Source organism: Halichoeres trimaculatus, unplaced genomic scaffold (genome assembly GCF_033239565.1).
Source record: "Halichoeres trimaculatus isolate MK-OKI-2021-1 unplaced genomic scaffold, fHalTri1.1 fHalTri1_scaffold_9, whole genome shotgun sequence".
Classification (NCBI taxonomy): domain Eukaryota; kingdom Metazoa; phylum Chordata; class Actinopteri; order Labriformes; family Labridae; genus Halichoeres; species Halichoeres trimaculatus.
Genome location: NW_027437188.1, coordinates 180802 through 202633, shown reverse-complemented (window position 1 = coordinate 202633; position 21832 = coordinate 180802). Strand labels below are relative to the sequence as shown.

The window sequence follows — 21832 nt, the reverse complement described above, 5'->3', positions numbered from 1 at the left end:
AGGATGAGGTGCTGCATCACTCTGTGCTGTTGCTGTTGAGGGGAATGGATGAGGTGCTGCATCACCTGGTGCTGTTGAGGAAAGGACTGGATGAGGTGCTGCATCACCTGCTGCTGTTGAGGAAGAGGGGACTGGATGAGGTGCTGCATCAGCTGGTGTTGTTGAGGAAGAGGGGACAGGATGAGGTGCTGCATCACCTGGTGCTGGTGCTGTTGAGGGGAATGGATGAGGTGCTGCATCACCTGGTGCTGGTGCTGTTGAGGTAGAGGGGACTGGCTGAGGTGCTGCATCACCTGGTGCTGGTGAGGTAGAGGGGACTGGATGAGGTGCCGTATCACCTGGTGCTGGTGAGGTAGAGGGGGAAGGATGAGGTGCTGCATCACCTGGTGCTGATGCTGTTGAGGTAGAGGGGAGCAGGATGAGGTGCTGCATCACCTGGTGCTGTTGAGGAAGAGGGGACAGGATGAGGTGCTGCATCACTTGGTGCTGGTGCTGTTGAGGGAACAAGATGAGGTGCTGCATTGCCTGGTGGTGGTGCTGTTTAGGTAGAGGGGGCAGAATGAGGTGCTGCATCACCTGGTGCTGGTGAGGTAGAGGGGGCAGGATGAGGTGATGCATCACCTGGTGCTGTTGAGGAAGAGGGGACAGAATGTTGTGCTGCATCACCTGGTGTTGTTAAGGAAGAGGGGACTGGATGAGGTGCTGCTTTGCCTGGTGCTGTTGAGGTAGAGGGGCGCAAGATAAGGTGCTGCATCACCTGGTGCTGGTGCAGTTGACGTAGAGGAGACTGGCTGAGGTGCTGCATCAGCTGGTGTTGTTGAGGAAGAGGGGAAAGGATGAGGTGCTGCATCACCTGGTGCTTCTGCTGTTGAGGGAACAAGATGAGGTGCTGCATCACCTGGTGCTGGTGCTGTTGAGGTAGAAAGGGCAGGATGAGGTGCTGCATCACCTGGTGCTGTTGAGGTAGAGGGGGCAGGATGAGGTGATGCATCACCTACTTTTGTTGAGGTAGAGGGGGAAAGATGAGGTGCTGCATCACCTGGTGCTGATGCTGTTGAGGTAGAAGGGAGCAGGATGAGGTGCTGCATCACTCTGTGCTGTTGCTGTTGAGGGGAATGGATGAGGTGCTGCATCACCTGGTGCTGTTGAGGAAAGGACTGGATGAGGTGCTGCATCACCTGCTGCTGTTGAGGAAGAGGGGACTGGATGAGGTGCTGCATCAGCTGGTGTTGTTGAGGAAGAGGGGACAGGATGAGGTGCTGCATCACCTGGTGCTGGTGCTGTTGAGGGGAATGGATGAGGTGCTGCATCACCTGGTGTTGTTGAGGAAGAGGGGACAGGATGAGGTGCTGCATCACCTGGTGCTGGTGCTGTTGAGGGGAATGGATGAGGTGCTGCATCACCTGGTGCTGGTGCTGTTGAGGTAGAGGGGACTGGCTGAGGTGCTGCATCAGCTGGTGTTGTTGAGGAAGAGGGGAAAGGATGAGGTGCTGCATCACCTGGTGCTTCTGCTGTTGAGGGAACAAGATGAGGTGCTGCATCACCTGGTGCTGGTGCTGTTGAGGTAGAAAGGGCAGGATGAGGTGCTGCTTCACCTGGTGCTGTTGAGGTAGAGGGGGCAGGATGAGGTGATGCATCACCTGGTGCTGATGCTGTTGAGGTAGAAGGGAGCAGGATGAGGTGCTGCATCACTCTGTGCTGTTGCTGTTGAGGGGAATGGATGAGGTGCTGCATCACCTGGTGCTGTTGAGGAAAGGACTGGATGAGGTGCTGCATCACCTGCTGCTGTTGAGGTAGAGGGGGCAGGATGAGGTGATGCATCACCTACTTTTGTTGAGGTAGAGGGGGAAAGATGAGGTGCTGCATCACCTGGTGCTGATGCTGTTAAGGTAGAAGGGAGCAGGATGAGGTGCTGCATCACTCTGTGCTGTTGCTGTTGAGGGGGATGGATGAGGTGCTGCATCCTCTGGTGCTGTTGAGGAAAGGACTGGATGAGGTGCTGCATCACCTGGTGCTGTTGAGGTAGAGGGGGCAGGATTAGGTGATGCATCACCTACTTTTGTTGAGGTAGAGGGGGAAAGATGAGGTGCTGCATCACCTGGTGCTGATGCTGTTGAGGTAGAAGGGAGCAGGATGAGGTGCTGCATCACTCTGTGCTGTTGCTGTTGAGGGGAATGGATGAGGTGCTGCATCACCTGGTGCTGTTGAGGAAAGGACTGGATGAGGTGCTGCATCACCTGCTGCTGTTGAGGAAGAGGGGACTGGATGAGGTGCTGCATTGCCTGGTGCTGTTGAGCAAGAGAGGGCAAGATAAGGTGCTGCATCACCTGGTGCTGGTGCAGTTGACGTAGAGGAGACTGGCTGAGGTGCTGCATCACCTGGTGCTGTTGAGGTAGAGGGGGCTTGATGATGTGCTGCATCACCTTGTTCTGGTGCTGTTGAGGTAGAGGAGGCAGAATGAGTTGGTGCATCACCTGGTGCTGGTGCTGTTAAGGTAGAAAGGGCAGGATGAGGTGCTGCATCAGCTGGTGTTGTTGAGGAAGAGGGGACAGGATGAGGTGCTGCATCACCTGGTGCTGGTGCTGTTGAGGGGAATGGATGAGGTGCTGCATCACCTGGTGCTGGTGCTGTTGAGGTAGAGGGGACTGGCTGAGGTGATGCATCACCTGGTGCTGGTGAGGTAGAGGGGACTGGATGAGGTGCTGCATCACCTGGTGTTGTTGAGGAAGAGGGATCAAGATGAGGTGCTGCATCACCTGGTGCTGATGCTGTTGAGGTAGAGGGGAGCAGGATGAGGTGCTGCATCACCTGGTGCTGTTGAGGAAGAGGGGACAGGATGAGGTGCTGCATCACTTGGTGCTGGTGCTGTTGAGGGAACAAGATGAGGTGCTGCATTGTCTGGTGGTGGTGCTGTTTAGGTAGAGGGGGCAGGATGAGTTGCTGCATCACCTGGTGCTGGTGAGGTAGAGGGAGCAGGGTGAGGTGCTGCATCACCTGGTGCTGTTGAGGTAGAGGGGGCTTGATGATGTGCTGCATCACCTTGTTCTGGTGCTGTTGAGGTAGAGGAGGCAGAATGAGTTGGTGCATCACCTGGTGCTGGTGCTGTTTAGGTAGAAAGGGCAGGATGAGGTGCTGCATCAGCTGGTGTTGTTGAGGAAGAGGGGACAGGATGAGGTGCTGCATCACCTGGTGCTGGTGCTGTTGAGGGGAATGGATGAGGTGCTGCATCACCTGGTGCTGGTGCTGTTGAGGTAGAGGGGACTGGCTGAGGTGCTGCATCACCTGGTGCTGGTGAGGTAGAGGGGACTGGATGAGGTGCTGCATCACCTGGTGTTGTTGAGGAAGAGGGATCAAGATGAGGTGCTGCATCACCTGGTGCTGATGCTGTTGAGGTAGAGGGGAGCAGGATGAGGTGCTGCATCACCTGGTGCTGTTGAGGAAGAGGGGACAGGATGAGGTGCTGCATCACTTGGTGCTGGTGCTGTTGAGGGAACAAGATGAGGTGCTGCATTGCCTGGTGGTGGTGCTGTTTAGGTAGAGGGGGCAGAATAAGGTGCTGCATCACCTGGTGCTGTTTCTGTTGAGGGGAATGGATGAGGTGCTGCATCTCCAGGTGCTGGTGCTGTTTAGGTAGAGGGGGCAGAATGAGGTGCTGCATCACTTGATGCTGGTGCTGTTGAGGTAGAGGGGACAGTATGAGGTGCTGCATCACCTGGTGCTGTTGAGGTAGAGGGGGCTGGATGAGGTGCTGCATTTCTTGGTGCTGGTGCTTTTGAGGGAACAAGATGAGGTGCTGCATCACCTGGTGCTGTTGAGGTAGAGGAGGCAGGATGAGTTGCTGCATCACCTGGTGCTGGTGAGGTAGAGGGAGCAGGTTGAGGTGCTGCATCACCTGGTGCTGTTGAGGTCGCGGGGGCTTGATGATGTGCTGCATCACCTTGTTCTGGTGCTGTTGAGGTAGAGGAGGCAGAATGAATTGGTGCATCACCTGGTGCTGGTGCTGTTTAGGTAGAAAGGGCAGGATGAGGTGCTGCATCAGCTGGTGTTGTTGAGGAAGAGGGGACAGGATGAGGTGCTGCATCACCTGGTGCTGGTGCTGTTGAGGGGAATGGATGAGGTGCTGCATCACCTGGTGCTGGTGCTGTTGAGGTAGAGGGGACTGGCTGAGGTGCTGCATCACCTGGTGCTGGTGAGGTAGAGGGGACTGGATGAGGTGCTGCATCACCTGGTGTTGTTGAGGAAGAGGGATCAAGATGAGGTGCTGCATCACCTGGTGCTGATGCTGTTGAGGTAGAGGGGAGCAGGATGAGGTGCTGCATCACCTGGTGCTGTTGAGGAAGAGGGGACAGGATGAGGTGCTGCATCACTTGGTGCTGGTGCTGTTGAGGGAACAAGATGAGGTGCTGCATTGCCTGGTGGTGGTGCTGTTTAGGTAGAGGGGGCAGAATAAGGTGCTGCATCACCTGGTGCTGTTTCTGTTGAGGGGAATGGATGAGGTGCTGCATCTCCAGGTGCTGGTGCTGTTTAGGTAGAGGGGGCAGAATTAGGTGCTGCATCACTTGGTGCTGGTGCTGTTGAGGTAGAGGGGACAGGATGAGGTGCTGCATCACCTGGTGCTGTTGAGGTAGAGTGGGCTGGATGAGGTGCTGCATTTCTTGGTGCTGGTGCTTTTGAGGGAACAAGATGAGGTGCTGCATCACCTGGTGCTGTTGAGGTAGAGGAGGCAGGATGAGTTGCTGCATCACCTGGTGCTGGTGAGTTAGAGGGAGCAGGGTGAGGTGCTGCATCACCTGGTGCTGTTGAGGTAGAGGGGGCTTGATGATGTGCTGCATCACCTTGTTCTGGTGCTGTTGAGGTAGAGGAGGCAGAATGAGTTGGTGCATCACCTGGTGCTGGTGCTGTTGAGGGGAATGGATGAGGTGCTGCATCACCTGGTGCTGGTGCTGTTGAGGTAGAGGGGACTGGCTGAGGTGCTGCATCACCTGGTGCTGGTGAGGTAGAGGGGACTGGATGAGGTGCTGCATCACCTGGTGCTGGTGAGGTAGAGGGGGAAGGATGAGGTGCTGCATCACCTGGTGCTGATGCTGTTGAGGTAGAGGGGAGCAGGATGAGGTGCTGCATCACCTGGTGCTGTTGAGGAAGAGGGGACAGGATGAGGTGCTGCATCACTTGGTGCTGGTGCTGTTGAGGGAACAAGATGAGGTGCTGCATTGCCTGGTGGTGGTGCTGTTTAGGTAGAGGGGGCAGAATAAGGTGCTGCATCACCTGGTGCTGTTTCTGTTGAGGGGAATGGATGAGGTGCTGCATCTCCAGGTGCTGGTGCTGTTTAGGTAGAGGGGGCAGAATGAGGTGCTGCATCACTTGGTGCTGGTGCTGTTGAGGTAGAGGGGACAGGATGAGGTGCTGCATCACCTGGTGCTGTTGAGGTAGAGTGGGCTGGATGAGGTGCTGCATTTCTTGGTGCTGGTGCTTTTGAGGGAACAAGATGAGGTGCTGCATCACCTGGTGCTGTTGAGGTAGAGGAGGCAGGATGAGTTGCTGCATCACCTGGTGCTGGTGAGGTAGAGGGAGCAGGGTGAGGTGCTGCATCACCTGGTGCTGTTGAGGTAGAGGGGGCTTGATGATGTGCTGCATCACCTTGTTCTGGTGCTGTTGAGGTAGAGGAGGCAGAATGAGTTGGTGCATCACCTGGTGCTGGTGCTGTTTAGGTAGAAAGGGCAGGATGAGGTGCTGCATCACCTGGTGCTGTTGAGTTGGAGGGGGCCGGAAGAGGTGCTGGTTCTCCTGGTGCTTTTGAGGTAGAGGGGGCAGGATAAGGTGCTGCATCACCTGGTGCTGGTGCTGTTGAGGGGAATGGATGAGGTGCTGCATCACCTGGTGCTGGTGCTGTTGAGGTAGAGGGGACTGGATGAGGTGCTGCATCACCTGGTGCTGGTGAGGTAGAGGGGACTGGATGAGGTGCTGCATCACCTGGTGCTGGTGAGGTAGAGGGGGAAGGATGAGGTGCTGCATCACCTGGTGCTGATGCTGTTGAGGTAGAGGGGAGCAGGATGAGGTGCTGCATCACCTGGTGCTGTTGAGGAAGAGGGGACAGGATGAGGTGCTGCATCACTTGGTGCTGGTGCTGTTGAGGGAACAAGATGAGGTGCTGCATTGCCTGGTGGTGGTGCTGTTTAGGTAGAGGGGGCAGAATAAGGTGCTGCATCACCTGGTGCTGTTTCTGTTGAGGGGAATGGATGAGGTGCTGCATCTCCAGGTGCTGGTGCTGTTTAGGTAGAGGGGGCAGAATGAGGTGCTGCATCACTTGGTGCTGGTGCTGTTGAGGTAGAGGGGACAGGATGAGGTGCTGCATCACCTGGTGTTGTTGAGGAAGAGGGATCAAGAAGAGGTGCTGCATCACTTTGTGCTGTTGCTGTTGAGGAAGAGAGGGCAGGATGAGATGCTGCATCACCTGGTGCTGGTGCTGTTGAGGAAGAGGGGAAAGTATGAGGTGCTGCATCACCTGGTGCTGGTGCAGTTGACGTAGAGGAGACTGGCTGAGGTGCTGCATCAGCTGGTGCTGTTGAGGTAGAGGGGGCTTGATGATGTGCTGCATCACCTTGTTCTGGTGCTGTTGAGGTAGAGGAGGCAGAATGAGTTGGTGCATCACCTGGTGCTGGTGCTGTTTAGGTAGAAAGGGCAGGATGAGGTGCTGCATCACCTGGTGCTGTTGAGTTAGAGGGGGCAGGAAGAGGTGCTGGTTCTCCTGGTGCTTTTGAGGTAGAGGGGGCAGGATAAGGTGCTGCATCACCTGGTGCTGGTGCAGTTGAGGAAGAGAGGGCAGGATGAGGTGCTGCTTCACCTGGTGCTGTTGTGGTGAGGCCAGGATGAGGTGCTGCATCACCTGATGCTGGTTAGGTAAAGGGGGAAGGATGAGGTGCTGCATCACCTGGTAGTGGTGCTTTTGGGTAGAGGGGGCAGGATGAAGTGATGCTTCACCTGGGGCTGTTGAGGTTCAGAGGGCAGGATGAGATGCTGCATCACCTGGTGCTGGTGCTGTTGAGGAAGAGGGGAAAGTATGAGGTGCTGCATCACCTGGAGCTGGTGCAGTTGACGTAGAGGAGACTGGCTGAGGTGCTGCATCAGCTGGTGTTGTTGAGGAAGAGGGGACAGGATGAGGTGCTGCATCACCTGGTGCTGGTGCTGTTGAGGGGAATGGATGAGGTGCTGCATCACCTGGTGCTGGTGCTGTTGAGGTAGAGGGGACTGGCTGAGGTGCTGCATCACCTGGTGCTGGTGAGGTAGAGGGGACTGGATGAGGTGCTGCATCACCTGGTGCTGGTGAGGTAGAGGGGGAAGGATGAGGTGCTGCATCACCTGGTGCTGATGCTGTTGAGGTAGAGGGGAGCAGGATGAGGTGCTGCATCACCTGGTGCTGTTGAGGAAGAGGGGACAGGATGAGGTGCTGCATCACTTGGTGCTGGTGCTGTTGAGGGAACAAGATGAGGTGCTGCATTGCCTGGTGGTGGTGCTGTTTAGGTAGAGGGGGCAGAATAAGGTGCTGCATCACCTGGTGCTGTTTCTGTTGAGGGGAATGGATGAGGTGCTGCATCTCCAGGTGCTGGTGCTGTTTAGGTAGAGGGGGCAGAATGAGGTGCTGCATCACTTGGTGCTGGTGCTGTTGAGGTAGAGGGGACAGGATGAGGTGCTGCATCACCTGGTGTTGTTGAGGAAGAGGGATCAAGATGAGGTGCTGCATCACTTTGTGCTGTTGCTGTTGAGGAAGAGAGGGCAGGATGAGATGCTGCATCACCTGGTGCTGGTGCTGTTGAGGAAGAGGGGAAAGTATGAGGTGCTGCATCACCTGGTGCTGGTGCAGTTGACGTAGAGGAGACTGGCTGAGGTGCTGCATCAGCTGGTGTTGTTGAGGAAGAGGGGACAGGATGAGGTGCTGCATCACCTGGTGCTGGTGCTGTTGAGGGGAATGGATGAGGTGCTGCATCACCTGGTGCTGGTGCTGTTGAGTTAGAGGGGACTGGCTGAGGTGCTGCATCACCTGGTGCTGTTGAGGTAGAGGGGACTGGATGAGGTGCTGCATCACCTGGTGCTGGTGAGGTAGAGGGGGAAGGATGAGGTGCTGCATCACCTGGTGCTGATGCTGTTGAGGTAGAGGGGAGCAGGATGAGGTGCTGCATCACCTGGTGCTGTTGAGGAAGAGGGGACAGGATGAGGTGCTGCATCACTTGGTGCTGGTGCTGTTGAGGGAACAAGATGAGGTGCTGCATTGCCTGGTGGTGGTGCTGTTTAGGTAGAGGGGGCAGAATAAGGTGCTGCATCACCTGGTGCTGTTTCTGTTGAGGGGAATGGATGAGGTGCTGCATCTCCAGGTGCTGGTGCTGTTTAGGTAGAGGGGGCAGAATGAGGTGCTGCATCACTTGGTGCTGGTGCTGTTGAGGTAGAGGGGACATAATGAGGTGCTGCTTCACCTGGTGCTGTTGTGGTGAGGCCAGGATGAGGTGCTGCATCACCTGATGCTGGTTAGGTAAAGGGGGAAGGATGAGGTGCTGCATCACCTGGTAGTGGTGCTTTTGGGTAGAGGGGGCAGGATGAGGTGATGCTTCACCTGGTGCTGTTGAGGTTGAGAGGGCAGGATGAGATGCTGCATCACCTGGTGCTGGTGCTGTTGAGGAAGAGGGGAAAGTATGAGGTGCTGCATCACCTGGTGCTGTTGAGGTAGAGGGGGCAGGATGAGGTGCTGAATCACCTGGTGCTGGTGCAGTTGAGGAAGAGAGGGCAGGATGAGGTGCTGCATCACCTGATGCTTGTTAGGTAAAGGGGGAAGGATGAGGTGCTGCATCACCTGGTAGTGGGGCTGTTGGGTAAGAGGGGAAAGGATGAGGTGCTGCATCACCTGGTGCTGTTGAGAAAAAGGGGACAGGATGAGGTGCTGCATCACTTGGTGCTGGTTCTGTTGAGGGAACAAGATGAGGTGCTGCATTTACTGGTGGTGGTGCTGTTTAGGTAGAGGGGAGCAGGATGAGGTGCTGCATCACCTGGAGCTTGTGCTGTTGAGGTAGAGGGGGAACAAGATGAGATGCTGCATCACTTGGTGCTGGTGAGGTAGAGGGGGAAGGATGAGTTGCTGCATCACCTGGTGCTGGTGAGGTAGAGGGGGCAGGGTGAGGTGCTGCATCACCTGGTGCTGTTGAGTTAGAGGGGGCAGGAAGAGGTGCTGGTTCTCCTGGTGCTTTTGAGGTAGAGGGGGCAGGATGAGGTGCTGCATCACCTGGTGCTGGTGCAGTTGAAGAAGAGAGGGCAGGATGAGGTGCTGCTCCACCTGGTGCTGTTGTGATGAGGCCAGGATGAGGTGCTGCATCACCTGATGCTGGTTAGGTAAAGGGGGAAGGATGAGTTGATGCTTCACCTGGTGCTGTTGAGGTTGAGAGGGCAGGATGAGATGCTGCATCACCTCGTGATGTTGAAGATAGAGAGGGCAGAATGAGTTGGTGCATCACCTGGTACTGGTGCTGTTATGGTAGAAAGGGCATGATGAGGTGCTGCATCACCTGGTGCTGTTGAGTTAGAGGGGGCAGGATGAGGTGCTGCATCACCTGGTGCTGGTGCAGTTGAGGAAGAGAGGGCAGGATGAGGTGGTGCATCACCTGGTGCTGGTGCAGTTGAGGAAGAGAGGGCAGGATGAGGTGCTGCATCACCTGGTGCTGTTGAGGTAAAGGGGACACGATGAGGTGCTGCATCACTTGGTGCTGTTGAGGTAGAGGGGACATGATGAGGTGCTGCATCACCTGGTGCTGTTGAGGTAGAGGGGACATGATGAGGTGCTGCATCACCTGGTGCTGTTGAGGTAGAGGGGACACGATGAGGTTCTGCATCACCTGGTGCTGGTGAGGTAGAGGGGGTGCTTGCAGTCCTAGGTGACCCAGAGGTGTGAGATAAATATTTCAGAAGTGCGTCTGAAAAGACGTGAGTAGATTTGAGCAGTTTGGTTTTAAATGATATTAATCAAATAGCTGTTGATGGTAAGACAATATTGGTAAGACCTAACAACCACAACAGTGCCCAACATTATTGCCTTCCTCAACGTACGACATACTTAACACAATAGCAAGTCAATATATAAGGGGCTGTAACGTTTCAAATTGCACCAATCTTGAAAGTGAAAAACAGATGTATACTGTATAAATTGAATGTAGGTACATGTTTAGAGTTGGTGTTAGGGTGAGCAGTGGATGTTTGGACACACACATTTTCAGCATCAGACCCCGTCACAACCTGAGAACCACAAACTGTAAAGTTGATGAATATGTTGGAATATTAAATATGCAGCTTAATGAGTCTGCCTGATGTTAATGGTTTTGCACATGAAACAAACACCCAGTCTTACCTTTAAAGAGCAGAGCTCAGTTCTTTGTTTGCATATTAAAAGGCCTCATTTATTTCTTTAAGGTCTAATAAACATAAATGAGGAAGTATGCAAAGTATGGATCCTATTTATCAAAAACAGAGAGTGACCTTTAACGACAGTCTGTGTGTCATTACACCAACATGCACACTCTGAGTCTGGGATTTTAATCACCCCTACAGGGAAACTAAAGAAGGAAACTAAAGAGGGTTTCACTGTTGACAGAGAAACAGTGTGTTGCAGGTTTTCATCCCACATGGCTTCAGATAATCCCAAACCCACTTCCTCTTTCCCAGCATCCCTGATCCATCTGACAGTTTGAGCTGGAGTACGGCTCTCTATTATGATCTGAAATCTTTGAAACCACTCTGAGTGACTGAATGTCTTTGGCTCACCTCACCCCGTCACCTCTCATTGTCAGCCCCCTCCTTCCCGTGACCTCTGAACACGGGTAATCACTCACCTGGAGCTCCCACAGTCTCTGAGGATCCATTTGACGTTATTTAAGGAGCTGCTTTAACAGACGTTGGCAAACCTCCTTCATTGTTTCATACTTCACAGGCTCTCTGATCCTCTGGGTTTAACACAGAGTGTTTCACATTAAAAAATGTAGACCTCCGTTTATTTTCATTCACCAAAGCTTTGGAAAGTCCCATCCTCAGGCTGTGAGAGATGCTAACTCTGTGACTGCGTTTAAAGGATTAATGAGAGGAGTGTTTATTGAGATTTCCTTTAATTTCATCTCTTACATATTTAAAGCTCCTGTCTTTTGCTTTGTTTCACATCTTTTACATGTTCTTTTATTCTAAGCCTTTCTCTTCATCTGTTTCCTGTTTGTTTTTCATTCATCTAATTACTTTTGTAAACCCTGTTTGCACCTGCTTTCTTTTCTGTTTTGAGGCACTTTCAGCTCCTCATCTGAGTGGTTTTTGTGTGTGTGTGTGTGTGTGTGTGTGTGTGTGTGTGTGTGTGTGTGTGTGTGTGTGTGTGTGTGTGTGTGTGTGTGTGTGTGTGTGTGTGTGTGTGTGTGTGTGTGTTTTGTGTATTTCCTAAACAGCAGAACATTTCAATGTTTTATTGCTCACAGAGTCAAACTTAAACCTGGTCCCTCCTCTCTCTGCAGCTTCACTGGAAACGTCTGCTGGACAGGATCTTCCACGATAACTTCTCAGAAGACGAAGAGATTGTGGTGCTAGCCACCGACTACATTCAGAAAGTCTCTGATATCATCAAGACCACATCCAAGAGGTAAAGAAGAGCGGGGGTTAGGGTGGGGTAAGGATGGGATAAGGGTGGGGTAAGGGAGGGGTGAGAGGAGGATGAGGGCATGGGACGTATGGAAAATCAATAACTTAGATGCAGGAATTTTTGAGTTTGTACTTTTTAGGCATGTGTAAGCACCTTTGTTTGAGGTTGTTTGGTGTGTGTGTGTGTGTGTGTGTGTGTGTGTGTGTGTGTGTGTGTGTGTGTGTGTGTGTGTGTGTCTATAGTTTGGACTGTACAGCAATGTCACAAAGTGTATGGATTGGTTTTTGAGACCTGCTGTGCATGTATTTATGTGTGTGTGTGTGTGTGTGTGTGTGTGTGTGTGTGTGTGTGTGTGTGTGTGTGTGTGTGTGTGTGTGTGTGTTTGTGTGTGTGTGTGTGTGTGTGTGTGTGTGTGTGTGTGTGTGTTAAAGTCGCTGTTGGGTGAACTTCCACTTCAGCTGCAGCTGATTATTATTGATCTACACCCACACCTTTGTACCACCTGCAGACTCTGACCAACACACACACACACACACACACACACACACACACACACACACACACACACACACACACACACACACACACATTTCATTTCCACTTCTTCTCCCGTCCTGACAGACTCCAGGGGGGTCTGCTGCATGTCAGGATGTGTGACACATCCACTGACAGCTCTCCAATAGTCACTGAACTCTACACAAATACACAACAGCTCTCAGGACTCATGCACAGCTGAGCAGCCGCAGGGCTGAAGGCTGGACACATGTCTGTCTGTCTGTCTGTCTATCAGTGTGTCTGTATATCTGTCTATCTGTCTGCCTGTCTCTCTGTCTCTCTGTCTGCCTGTCTGCCTGTCTGTCTGTCTGTCTGTCTGTCTCTCTCTCTCTGCCTGTCTGTCTGTCTCCCTGCCTGTCAGCCTGTCTGTCTGTCTGTCTGTCTGTCTATCTGTGTGTCTTTATGTCTGTCTAGCTGTCTGTCTGTATGTCTGTCTGCCTGTCTGCCTGTCTGCCTGTCTGTCTGTCTGTCTGTCTGTCTCTCTCTCTCTCTGCCTGTCTGTCTGTCTCCCTGCCTGTCAGCCTGTCTGTCTGTCTGTCTGTCTATCTGTGTATCTTTATGTCTGTCTAGCTGTCTGTCTGCCTGTCTGCCTGTCTGCCTGTCTCTCTGTCTCTCTGTCTCTCTCTCTGCCTGTCTGTCTGTCTCCCTGCCTGTCAGCCTGTCTGCCTGTCTGTCTGTCCATCTGCCTGTCTGCCCGTCTGTCTGTGCAATGTTACACCAGATTTGTAGTGTCTCTAAAACCCATAAAGCTCCTGGCAGGAAAATTTGGTTAGCTTTGGTGCCCCCTGTGGGGGATCTTACCTCTTTTTTCAACTTTCATCCTGCACATGTACAGGCATCCAACCAAAAATCTCATCCTGCTTTTTTTAACAGCTGGATGTATTTCTCAGGTTATCAAATGCTGTAGAAAATGGACAGTTTCCTGTTGATGCGATGTTGCCTCCAACACACGTGCAGCAGTTATTCTGCAGTGGTCTGAATGAAGAGTGAGGTTATGTTAGCTCTGCTTGGTGAGGTTGGAGTTGGTAGATGAGCTCTGGTGGGACATAAACAAGACTTCACTAACTTGATATCTTACAGACATGTTTCAGAGCACTGGGCTGCCAGCTGAGCTAAATATAGACAACTACTAAACATGTAAAAACTTAAAAAGTTAGTTTGATGTCACGTTAGCCAATGGACGCTGTTCCCACAGATACCTTGAAAAAGTAATCCGGTAATTGATTACTCCTTTAAAAAGTAACTTAGTTACTTCACTGATTACTCGATTTTCAAAGTAACTTAGTTTGATTACAAGTTACTTTATTAGTTACATTCAGCAGCTTGATTTAGCAAAATTGTGTGATTAACAATACGAGTAATGATAATGATACAAGTCAGCATGTTTTGTTTTAAAGGAACATTGCAGAGATTATTGGTAGTTGTTTAATGTGTACTTTACAATTAAAAACACAAATATTCCTTTAATACATTTTGAATTTTAAAATACAACTAAAGAAAGCTACAGTACTATTTTTGGTGCACTACAGCACTGTTCAGTTCAATTTAAGATTTAAATGATTTTCTTTTTAAAAGCTTTGTTTTAGTGTACTTTATTTTTTTCAGTATCATTTTTTGTTCAAGCTGTATTCTGTTGATGCTGTATTTGTAATACAATAAGCAAAAATAAATGTTGCTGGAGGGTGGGCTCACACAATCCTCAGTACCCTGCTCGGGGAACCCCAGTCTAAAAAGTCTGGACACGCCCCTGCTTGCCACTGGGTGCCCCGTGGTAGCCTACGTTATGTTGCTCTGCTCCTTAATGATGGATTTATGCTAAACAGAGGGCTCAGCTCACAGAATAGAGGGAGTTACAGTGAAAGATGGGACTCAGCTTTCCCCAGGTAAAAGTCAGAAAACCTCTCAAGCGTTTGTGTCTGCAGTGTGCGATCTCTCTCTGATTGATTCCTAAATGTTTCAGTCAAAGATCTTAAGTAAACTGCAGCACAGAGTGAACAACGAACTGTAAAACTGTCATCTTTAGCTGACACAAACTCCAAACAGTGACTGTGTTTCCAGCCAGACACAAGAAAACAGCAGGTTTATAGTTTTTACAGGAAAAATGAAAAGGAAAGCAACCCACAGTGACTTGGATAAGTAACTTTAATCTGAGTACTGTTTTGGAAATAGTAACGTGTTAGATTAGTCGTTGCTGAAAACAGTGGTCAAATCAGAGTAACCTGTTAGTAAGTAGCATGTTACAGGCATCACTGGCTATGAAGTAGTTGTAGCAGACTCCTGGTAGCACTACACATAGCTGACTACCGACATACGGTACAAACTTATATTTGCTTGACATAACGTTTCAAACTGTAGCTCTACGTAACTGTACTGATAAATACCTTACCTCGGTGCGATGTATCCGGTAAAAAGTAGTCTTAAACAAAGAGAATTTGTTTTAATATGATCTCCATTTAATTCCAAAACAAACACACATCTATACGACAGTGTGCATGAGACACGGGCCAGAAGGTGGCGAGGTAGTCCAGTTTAAACAGATCCTCCACAGAGCATCTGTAAATACAGATGTAGCTACAGACAGGGCAGTACCACTGGAAACCATGGGGGGCAGTGTTGCTGTTAGTACCTGATACGTAGCTCTAGTGAGACATGCAGAAGAAATAAGAGTAGCGATGTATTCAGTGGCCTCACTAACCACCACCTCCTAAAACGCTGCCTCCATTTGGGTCCTCTATGTTAGAGCTCAACCTCCTCCACAATCACCATCTTTGTTTTTGAGTTTGTTGTTGTCATTAACTTTGAACTTAGGGCTGCCCCCCCTGGTGGATGTATATGTTAACAGCAATGCAAACATAAAGGATGCACAGAAGTATGAGAGCAGTGACGGTAACATGGTTTGAAAAAGGCAGATATATTTTCCCTCGTGAAGGGAGGAGAAATGGGCCCTCAGTCAGTCTGGGAGAGCTGTGAGGTGCACACTGATGGGTCTGTAAAAACTGGCCCTGCTAGGCTGCTCTGCTGTGTCATGACGCGGGTAGGGATGGAATGGTTCGCAAAATCCACCGTCTGGATCTTATCTTGATTTTATGTTCACATGTTTGGGTTTGGTTGGTTTGGTTTGGTTTGGTTTGGTTTGTTTTGGTTTGGTTTGGTTTGGTTTGGTTTGGCTTGGTTTTGGTTTGGTTCGGTTCAGTTTGGTTTGGTGTACATTGTTGTGGTTTTTAACACCTCAGACTACCATGTACCCTAATAACCCACCCTTAACATCTCTGTTTAAATGAATTCTGTCATGTACAGTCATGAAAAACCAGAAAGATTGAGACAGTTTGACAATTGAATCATCATTAAGGCTGGGTGAGACACTGCTAGTTTCAAACTTCCAACTCTTGGATAAGAGAAGTCACTATTGGCTGTTCCAGAAGTTGCTAAATGAAGTCCTCATCTAATTTGCATGACAGGCCATTTGCATGTATTTGGACACAGAAGGAGAGAGGCTATTGGCATATTTTGCTTTGTCACCTGTTTTTAACCGCTCTCATCTGCAACAGTAAAAGAAAGTTAGAGTCCATTTTATTTGACCGGAATTTTACAGCAACAACCTTTAGTAACATCATTACCTCATGCCTCATAAATTTACCAGCCCTCCATCATATGTGCATCAACTTTAGACTGAGTTACTGAAAGTCCTGAGAGTCACTCAGGTATCCCACAATCCATCACACAGGATATGTAAACAATTAATCAATGAAAATAACATATTTTCTGTTATCAGAGGAGTTTCACATTTCCACAGCTACCAAAACCAGATCTGTAATGGATCTCTGTGAAACCTGTGTTTGTGAAAGCTCAGTTACTTTCTGTTAACAAATGAGGCTGTGCTTTTATTTTGACAGCTCCACAAGTAAGTCATCTATCAGTGCATGTAAAGGTAACATGACGAGAACATCAACACAGGCATATATATATATATATATATATATATATATATATATATATATATATATATATATATATATATATATATATATATATATATATATATATATATATAAATATATATAGGTGGAGGTTGATCGATATTACCTGCACAACACAAATGTGGACCAAAATAAAAGGGCCTCAGAAAACCTTCCTGAGGAACTGACCTGCTGTACTTAACCTCAAAACCTGGATGAGCCACTGTTTCTTTAATTATCCCTAAAAAAAACACTGGACAGATAATCACTTTCCAAAAACTGCCCTTCAAATTTGAACCAGTTGTTTTACTTGTTCTCCAACACAACAGTGTTTGTTGCTACATTAAAAGAAATTATAATAAAAGTATTTTTTGATTTTTTTTTTTTTTTTTTTTTTTTCAATGGGAGGTTATTCGCATAGTTCTTCAAAATCTATTGACTTCTATGTTTATGTTGCTGTCAAAGGGAAATTCAGACCACTAGGGGTGGGTATTAAAAAGCTGTTTCTGTTGAGAATCGCTAAGAAATGTTTCAATCCATGGACATCGTTAGCTTTTATGCTTAACTATTTCCTCATTAATTCTTTACATTGCCCCAGAGCAGCTGGACCTGCTAGACCTTACGTCTTACAACTAGTCTGCTGCAGCTATCTTAGCTTAGCAGATGTTAACAGTTTCCCAAGAAAACTCTGATTCAGGATTTTCAGCTTGAAGTTTTTTTTGAAGTTTTACTGAAGAACTGAACTCACAAAGAAATGAACATTACTCTCTTCCACAAGATTACTGTTCAGCACATTCAACATGGTTAACATCTAATGTAGTAAAAACCATGTAGAAAACCCAGTGTTAGCTTGATGCTAAGGTATATGGGAACGTATTCCAGCAATTAGCAAACATTGGTATAACTTTGATTTCACAATAGATTTTCAACTTTCATCACAGAAACATATCACAGTTACTCTCTGAACAATACTGAAAACTCCAAATGTCAAAATACGGTTTCCAAACAGGAGGATGGGAGAAAAGATACATGCAGGCTCATGGCTGACTTCAGCATAATTACAGCAAGCTCAACATGCTCAACTCAGAATATTGCTATGACTAATTTGAGACACTAGATGGCCTACTTCAGTCAATATCTTGTGATGAAACAGTAGATCAGCATCATGGGACATGTAATTTTAACCTATTGTTATTTACTTAGGTCCAGAGATATCCAGATCAAGTGACCAATTTCATATTTATTTACCTATAAACTCAATTAAATGTTGTTGATGCAGAAAACCTGTGAAGCTACTTTTTGCACAGAGAAAATTTGGAGAAGGGATTGATAAGGGTATCAATAATTATCGATTCCCTTGTCAATTCTTTGTAAAGAATCAGATTGATCACTACCAATCAGTCGTTATGGAACAGGGATTTCTCCAGATGCTCAGACTCTTTTCAGGATTCAGACTTTTCAAACAATGTCCAAACTTTTTTTGAAACAGAATTTTGTTTTTGTTTTTTTTCCTTTTAAAGAGGAGGATGTGCACATCCTCCATCCTGCTATTGTACGGGCAAAATAATTGAAATGCACTGGAACATTTTTACTGAACTGTTGTGTTTTTTTTTGTAAGTCATCTGTCCTATCTGGAAAAAAAAACAGAGATACTGAAGAGCGGGGCTACCAGTGATTGATGAGTCGCTGCAGTGACTCACATTTAACCAACTGCTGTGGCAATGTGAGTGTTAAAAAATGATGCCAAAGGAATAGTTGGAAAATTTGTTGCAGTTCCATGAGTGTCCACTTGAGGCTAGCCCCAAAAAGGTTAAGCCAGGTCCTCTGGTTTATAAAATAGACCTGGGTGATAAAAATGTTAGAACATGAGTTTACCCATCATTCCCCTCTACACAGCACAGAACCATTGAATCCTCTTCACTCATAGGATGTGTGAAGTCTGTAGTAACCTCAGCTCTGGTTCATATAAATCTCCCTTTTTGCTCTTTCTTCTTTCTACGGACTCATTTTAATGGTATCAATTAAATGGTTTTCAGCGATTGAAGACTCTTCATTTTTTTTGTTCCTGATTACTTTTATCAGCCATGAAAAGAGAGCAATAGGATCTTTTCTTGTTGCTCTGACTCAGCTCAGCTCTATTATCGTAAACATCTTTTATATCCAAATATCTATCTGTGTTTTCTTCATCTCTTCTTTCCAGTCTCCTGCTGCTCTGCCGTCTCTGTGAAACATCATTTTTAATAACAACACTCCAACATTCATCCCTGTAGAGTCAGGGTCATATCATTAAGGATTCATAACGCTCTTTGTAATTCTGAAGTTATCATTGACTCTGTCACATCCATTAGCCCAGGTTCACTCCTCCAGTTTGATGCTGGGTCTTCCTGCGCTTGTTTACCAGTCTTTTCTGTGACTGCTCTGTCCATCCATCCCCCTGATAGCTTCAGTAATAGACTCTGTCCTAAGCTTCAATCATCCTCTGTCTTTGGTTCCCTCTACCTGTGTCGACCTGACACCCTGTCCTCTTCCCCTTTCATCACAGGTTCACTCGCTCAGCTTCAACGCTCAGCTCACACAGGCGTCAGTGGGAGGCTGTGATCTCGGAATTTAAATCCACTCTCCGTTTCTGACTCGTGTTTTTTTTTTCTTTTTTTTTGTGGCCATAAAACAAATTAATCTTGAATTCAAAACAGTCTGAAACAATTTCCAGAGGAATGAGAGAAAATAAACAGGAGGAGTCGTGCTTCTGACATCTTTATCGTCTGGTTAGGTGCTCATAAAGTTTAGTTGTCTGAAATTAGTCCTTAAGTTGTAGATGTTCCTACTTTTCTTTTTACTTTTCTGTATTGTTGTTCAAAAAGAAATGAAGGAACCACAGTGGGAGGGTTTCTTCTGGAAAAAGAGACAAAAAAATTGCAAGAAACAGACAAAGAAGAGAGAGCTGCTGTAACAGGCAGCCATAACCAACAGGGCGGCGCCTCGCCACAAATATGTCGGGTGTTGTTGTGGGTTCAGAGTCAAAGAGGGCTCGGGCAGCCCATAGCTGGTTTCATTTCTGAGGCCAGGCGCTGATGGTTCACCTGTTGTTGTGGTGGTAGAGAGCTCCATGGTGACATCATCAGTCAGCCTGTGTGTTAACTTTAGAGGGGTCAGGCTTTGGGTCTTCTCTTCCCTCCAAACCTTCAGAGACCAACAGAGGACTTACACAGAGTGGGTTCAAAATCACGTTTCTCACTGAGGAAGCCTCTCCCAAGTTTTCTTTATCACCTTTTGTTGTTTTCCCTGAAGACATTAATGTATTTTTTTTTTCCCAGCAGATTGTGGGAGGTGTCAGTGTGTTGCTCCTCTCCTCTCCTCCCCTCCCCTCTCCTCTCCTCCTCTCCCCTCCCCTCTCCTCTCCTCTCCTCTCCTCTCCTCTCCTCTCCTCTCCTCTCCTCTCCTCTCCTCCCCTCTCCTCTCCTCCCCTCCCCTCTCCTCTCCTCCTCTCCCCTCCCCTCTCCTCTCCTCTCCTCTCCTCCCCTCCCCTCTCCTCTCCTCCTCTCCCCTCCCCTCTCCTCTCCTCTCCTCTCCTCTCCTCTCCTCTCCTCTCCTCTCCTCTCCTCTCCTCTCCTCTCCTCCCCTCTCCTCTCCTCTCCTCTCCTCTCCTCCCCTCTCCCCTCCACTTCTCTCCTCTCCTCTCTAAACCCTTTTTTCCTTCAGTCCCCTGCTCCCCAGCTCCTTCTCCTCCCTCACTACACCTCTCCCACTCAACGTTGCGTGATAACCCTCTTTTCCCCCAATTCTGCCTCAGTCCCTGAGCTCTGCTCTCCCTCCTCACCATCTGCACCTCTTCTATCATTATCTCTTCATCTCTGCCACTTCTTTACCTCCTGTCATCCTCCTCCTCGCCGGTTTCTGTCTCCCTCCTCTTCTTCTCCCCTGCCTTTGTAGTCTCTTCCTCCTCCTCCTCCTCCAGTCTTTCTACAGGTTGGTCTCCCAGGAAGTTCAACATTGGGGTTTAAACAAAGGTTGGCATTTCTGGCTCACACGCGCTCACAAACGGAGGAATGGAGCTGTTTTAGTTCCTGGGGGTTTGTTGCTCATTAGCTCAGTTTAAAAGGCTTTCTTTAAAATCACCTCAGCCGCTCTCTTCACGGGGCCTCATCACGGGGCCTCATCACGGGCTCTCTCCTCCTCTGTCTGTTATTTTCCAGTCACAGCTTGTTGCACGCAGCAGCACTCTTTCTCACAAACAAATAAAGACACAGGGAACTGGAGTTAGCACTCACAGTGGGATAACAGCAGAAATTTGAACCTGCGGTGCTCGATTCTGTCAGTAAAATATCCACCTGCTCCTTTCATCTGTCCCTCTGCTGTGTACGTTTTATTACACCGTGACAGAAACTTAACCTGTTCTGAGGCTGCAGACAGGGATGATTTCATACAGTCAGAGACATTTGTTGGTTTTTTGTCCATTCTTGGCCAAGCTGACTTTCTGATAAACTAGGATTTACTATAACTCCAGCGATCTGACTGCAAATATGACATAAGACAACCCTAAGAGTTAGTCAGAGAGCAAATTCAGCTCATATCCATGGGTTACTAAGCTGTAGAAGATTCTTTAAGCTGAAAAAAATAAATCCAGGATGTTAACATTTTTGGACAGGCGCTGCTCTGGTGGTGCTCTTTCAGGCGGCTCAAGCAGAATTTTAGGCTTAAGAAACCAAAGGATGCACTTTTTGTCATATTAAAGCATAAAAAAATAGAATTAAAGAGGATATAAATGTCTGCAACTTTTCTAACATTCAGACATTCACAGCAATATTTGAACACAATTCATCTTTGTGGTGTTATTTATGTCTACAGAGATTTTACAGAGAAAAAACAAATTACTGCTAAAACTGATACAAGCAACTCAGAGCTCATTTTGTCTTTAAATAACTTGGAACAAGAATTGTTTCTGGACTGGGCAGGTCAATGTGGCTCTTAACCAGAATAATTAGACTATATTTGACTTAAAATAGGAGAAAAACACTTCATGAGATTTCAGGTTTTTGCGGTGTAGCTAACATCAGGAGAGTGTACGAAGGTGTGAAGCTGCACCTGAAGACAAATCACCCAGAATGATTAGAGCTCTGTGTTGAGATCAATACGTCAGGGACAGGAAGGTATGAGAAAAAAGCAAAGAGCAGCTTCTGATGAGACAGAACGGAGAGGCCATCAACACACCAAGCTGGCTGGAAATAGTCCAACAACTCACTCAGACATTTCAAGTTCTCTTCAGAGTCCATGACAACGGACCTGGCCACATGCCCATCATAATGATCAGAACTTTATTTGTGTACAACTGTACAGAGAACAAAGTGCTTCACCATCCAAAACACTACACGAAACAATGAAGACAGACAAGACAATGAAGACAAGGCATTAAAGGCAAAGAGGTTGAATATTTAATCAAAGAAAAAAAAAAACTGACTAACTGTGTAAGCTGTTCCACCACGCCCTCCTCTTTAGCCCCATTTCCACCCAGTGGTCGGTTTTGGATCAGTCCACTTTGGTACGGGTTGGATCAGTAAAGCCTGATCCGGTTTGTGTTTCCACAGCCAACCACCTTCCTTCTTGGTAGGCTGTGGAAGCTGGATGCTGATAGCTGCGTCAGCTTAGTGATAGTGACACTGTGTACCCAGCTAATAAA

At 48.2% G+C, this 21832-nt stretch overlaps 1 protein-coding gene across 4 annotated transcripts in view; it reads left to right on the top strand.

The window, feature by feature from the left end:
• Positions 1-21832, top strand: part of ecel1 (endothelin converting enzyme-like 1) — a 106584-nt gene that overhangs the window by 23812 nt on the left and 60940 nt on the right. For all 4 annotated transcript variants that reach the window (XM_074680149.1, XM_074680148.1, XM_074680151.1 and 1 more), the window contains exon 6: positions 11523-11647. In XM_074680149.1, the coding sequence (XP_074536250.1) occupies positions 11523-11647 (125 nt within the window). The remainder of the gene's footprint in view (positions 1-11522; positions 11648-21832) is intronic.